Source organism: Urocitellus parryii, chromosome 1 (genome assembly GCF_045843805.1).
Source record: "Urocitellus parryii isolate mUroPar1 chromosome 1, mUroPar1.hap1, whole genome shotgun sequence".
NCBI lineage: Eukaryota > Metazoa > Chordata > Mammalia > Rodentia > Sciuridae > Urocitellus > Urocitellus parryii.
The window spans coordinates 124376692-124381230 of NC_135531.1; the positions used below are offsets into that span (position 1 = coordinate 124376692).

General features: G+C 43.6%; 1 protein-coding gene across 1 annotated transcript; it reads left to right on the top strand.

The window, feature by feature from the left end:
• Window positions 1–306: 306 nt before the first annotated feature.
• Hnrnpa0 (heterogeneous nuclear ribonucleoprotein A0) lies at window positions 307–2834 on the top strand. The gene has a single exon (XM_026410691.2). The coding sequence runs from the start codon at window positions 395–397 to the stop codon at window positions 1298–1300; it is 906 nt and encodes a 301-aa protein (XP_026266476.2). The 5' UTR covers window positions 307–394; the 3' UTR covers window positions 1301–2834.
• Window positions 2835–4539: the final 1705 nt, after the last annotated feature.

Genomic DNA, 4539 nt, shown 5'->3' on the forward strand with positions numbered 1-4539 from the left:
CTGCGGCGCGGTAGGCGGGATTAAGGAGAACGAGGCGGGGATTGGCTGGCAGCCCTGGGCTACCGTACGTCGCTGGTGACGCACGCCTCGGGGAGGGTGCGCGCGCCTTCAGCGGCCTCTTTGTGTGGTGCCCAGATTGGGGAGCGGAGGTGGCGGTAGCGGCGGCCTTGGTTGTCTTCCAGTCTCCTCGGCTCGCCCTCTAGCCGGCACCTCTCCCCTTCCCTCCCCCTTCCTCTTCTCCTTCCTTCCCTCCCCTTCCCTTCCTCCCTTCCCCGTCGGTGGCGGCTCCAGCAACGGCTGGGCCCGAGCTGTGAAGAGGCCTCCGCTAACGATAACGGCGGCGACGGCGAAACCCCGGAGCTCGCAGGGCGGGGGGAAGGCCCGAGCGGTGGAGATGGAGAATTCCCAGTTGTGTAAGCTGTTCATCGGCGGCCTCAATGTGCAGACGAGTGAGTCGGGCCTGCGCGGCCACTTTGAGGCCTTTGGGACTCTGACGGACTGCGTGGTGGTGGTGAACCCCCAGACCAAGCGCTCCCGTTGCTTCGGCTTCGTGACCTACTCCAATGTGGAGGAGGCCGACGCCGCCATGGCCGCCTCGCCTCACGCCGTGGACGGCAACACGGTGGAGCTGAAGCGGGCGGTGTCCCGGGAGGATTCGGCGAGGCCCGGCGCCCACGCCAAGGTTAAGAAGCTCTTTGTCGGTGGCCTTAAGGGAGACGTGGCCGAGGGCGACCTGATCGAGCACTTCTCGCAGTTCGGCACAGTGGAGAAGGCCGAGATCATTGCCGACAAGCAGTCGGGCAAGAAGCGCGGCTTCGGCTTCGTGTATTTTCAGAACCACGACGCGGCTGACAAGGCCGCGGTGGTCAAGTTCCACCCCATCCAGGGCCACCGCGTGGAGGTGAAGAAGGCGGTCCCCAAGGAGGATATCCACGCCGGCGGAGGCGGCGGCTCTCGCTCTTCCCGCGGTGGTCGCGGCGGCCGGGGCCGCGGCGGTGGGCGAGACCAGAACGGCCTGTCCAAGGGCGGCGGCGGCGGTTACAACAGCTACGGAGGTTACGGCGGCGGTGGCGGCGGTGGCTACAACGCCTACGGAGGCGGCGGAGGCGGGTCGTCCTACGGGGGAAGCGACTACGGGAACGGCTTCGGCGGCTTCGGCAGCTACAGCCAGCACCAGTCCTCCTACGGGCCGATGAAGAGCGGCGGAGGCGGAGGCAGCAGCTGGGGCGGTCGCAGTAACAGTGGACCTTACAGAGGCGGCTATGGCGGTGGGGGTGGCTATGGAGGCAGCTCCTTCTAAAAAATTGAAAATGTCTGGGAGTGGCTATAGGGGTAGCTCTTTTCAACAACCCAGGTGGGGTCAACTCCTAAGTCCCTTCCCCCTCCCACCGCCTTCTCCTTTTTGCCCTTGGGGGAGCCGCTTCTAAGGCTGCTAACCCTTGGGGGGTGTTCCCCTGTTTGCCTGCCACCTCTCTTGTCTCTCCCTGCGAGAATGGACTCGGCCCCACATACACATTTTTGTGTTACAGTCATTGATGGACTCTATTTTTTTATTATTACTTGGACCTTGGTCGTTTTTATACTAGCAAAATGTCTTGTTTTAATTTGTGTTTTTTTTTTGGGGGGGAGGGAGTGAACTTGCTGATTCTGTAGCAAAACCTGGGCGGGGGTTGGGGCGGGAGGGGGTAGTTTACTTTGTTGTAAGGACTTGATACCTGGCTACAGCGTTTTCTATGAAACCTACTTGGATCCCATGCCTGAAATTTGGAAGCATATGTAAAAAAATCATTTTTACGTTTTATTTTTAATAAATCATTGTGTTTGACCGTACATGTCCAACATTTTTTTTCTAGGATCCATTCCGTACCGTTTTAAGGGATATTAGTTGAGATTTTTCGTGTTAATTCTTGATGTGTACTTTGAGAAACTTAAAAGGTCCTGTGGGTTTTTTTTATTCTTTTCCCGTTGCCCTGCTAGTGACTTGTTGAATTTTATCCCTTACAGGCAAAACTTTTAAAGTGGTGGATGTAGCTTTTAAAAAATCTTAGTTTCTGTGCATCCATCTCTTGTACTAAGCGATTTGCTTATCATCTTGCCATGGTTGGTCACTTTCTATGAGAATTTACTTAAAAGTATGTACTGTGTAGTTCTAAACGAAATAGTTTGTGTTAAGCATGTGTTTTCATTCATATAAACTGTTTAAAACTTTTCAGATGGCCTAGTTTCATCCCTTTTATTGGTTTGTCTGTAATGAATGGTTACAAATAAGGGTTATATTTTACCCTCACTAAATGCATTTTTGTATTTTCAGAGTAGGTTTAAAAACGTTTTTTTCCTATAACTGAACTGTTGTCTTCATGAAAATCCTTCTCCCAGTCTTTGTAGCACCATCTAATGGCAGAATGACAGTATAGCTGTAAAATAATTTGTTAAATCTGTTCAGGACAATTGCATCAGATTTAGAAGGTTTGCAGTCAAAAATCTGTGCAAACTTGGAAGTTACATATTTACTTGTAACTAAGTTGGGCTTCACAGAAATGTAGTTATGAGTCCCTATCACAGTCGCCCTTATTTTACATGAGATTTTAAAATGTAAACTGCTATACATAGCTTGGGCAGAAGCTCCAAATTGCTATGACAACTAATGAACCAGCTGTGTGTACTGGTATCTTAGGTGCAAGTTGTAAATCAAAATATCTGTGTTCTGCTTGGTTAACAAATGTATATTTGTAGCCCTTTCATGCGCTAGAATTCAAGTTGTTGTTTATATATAAAAAAAAAAAAACATAATAGGAGAAAACTGCCTTCCTGGATAGAAATCTAGAATAGCAACGTTTATGGATATCACAAATAAAGAATTCAATTCTTTACATGATTGAGTGAGAGTATGTATAACCTGGTGGGCGGGTTCAGAGTGACTATTAATTTAGTGTACTTAACTTGATTTTATGTTAGCTTAAAATATTGGACTCATCTTGAATTTGGAAGCCCAAAGCTATATTCTAAGAAACTTTCTGGAAAGGAGAAAACTGGGTTTTAAGTATAAGAATATTTTAATGTTCACACATTTTTAATTATTGTCACTAATTCCCAAGGTCTAATACTTGCCAAAATTTTTAAAATTGTTGGGCTTTACTTTTAAAGAGATGATTGGTAGTCTAGGTTATGGCTTCTGGATAGTTGCTTTGACAAAGGATGGCTAATGCTTGGCACAAATATAGATGTACCTCTGACAAATGGGATAGGTGTTTGTTCATTGAGAGAAGTTAAAAAAATTGAAATCTTTTGCTGTCAAATAGTTATACAGTTTCCTTAGATTTCTGCTTTATTTTTTTTACACATAGGCTATGCTTGATAATTTGGTCTAGCTTCATTTGGGACCACTAGGATTCAGAAAATGATTTGCTTAAAATTTTCAATGTTTGTTGTTAAGCATTTTCCTTGACTTAATTTTGGTGGAAAGACCTACTTCTGGATCAGTTGGAATAGTTTATTTTTTGGAGGTTTTTTTAGTCTAATAAGCATATTATCACCTTGTAGTCCCAGAGTAACACATAAAAAGTTGGCAAATGAATTATGTAAAAAGATGTCCTGTTAATTAGAAAATCAACCTATTCTGTTTGTGGTATATTAACATTTTGGTATCATGTCTACCCTTAAAAATTTCTATAACCTGGACTGGCATCTAGTGAAGGAAAAAAACATAGTGATATTTATTCTTTCTTGGGTTTGATTTGTGAGTTTTTATGTGGATGTTTTTGGAATGTGCTTTTTGGATGGGTGAATGGGTAGGTCAACTTTTTTTTTTTTTTCCTTATGGGAACTAATCACAACATCAGATTCAAGAATCAATGGTAGGAGGTGGTGCAGAACATAGCCAATATTGAGTACAATTTTTGTGCCTTAAATTTAATTTGGGAGATAAATTTAAAATGAATCTCTTTGTCTTAATGTAAATATTTTTGTTACTTTTTTTAGTGTAAATTCTGAAGTAATATGTTGAAAGTAGTGTAAAGGCTTTTTAAAGATGGTAATGATTTCAAGTCTTAGTTTACAAATGGCTAAGGTTTGTAGAGCTAACTCAAATTTGAGTACACTAATTGTTTCTTTCTGTAACTTAGTGACTTTGAATATACCTTTCATATTTAAACCCAATTCAGTTATTTTTATTTTTAGCAAGGTTAAAGGATTAAGGATGCTTGAGAATTTTGAATTTATGATTCTCCCAAGACTAGAAGTAATAGTGTCAGTTGTTTGGTTTGTAGGTTTATTTATTTACCTTTTAAGTGTGTTTAAGCTTCTCAAATTTGCATTTTAAGTTAAATTTGATTTTTGTGTTTGCTGGTTGTAAGTGGGTTTTTAGATTCTAGATTGGTTTGAGCATAACTGCATCTAGACAATATATGGATTTTACCCCCAAAGACAACATTTGTCCATAAGAGTAAGTCTCTTTCATACTAACCATTTTATCACTGTTACAGTATGATCTCGTTGGGAAAAATTTCCTCTCAATTCTATTTTGGCCTTTTGAAACAGGGC

Bases quoted from the DNA above. Each gene is read 5' to 3' on its own strand.
- Hnrnpa0 (XM_026410691.2), top strand. From the start codon at position 395: ATGGAGAATTCCCAGTTGTGTAAGCTGTTCATCGGCGGCCTCAATGTG.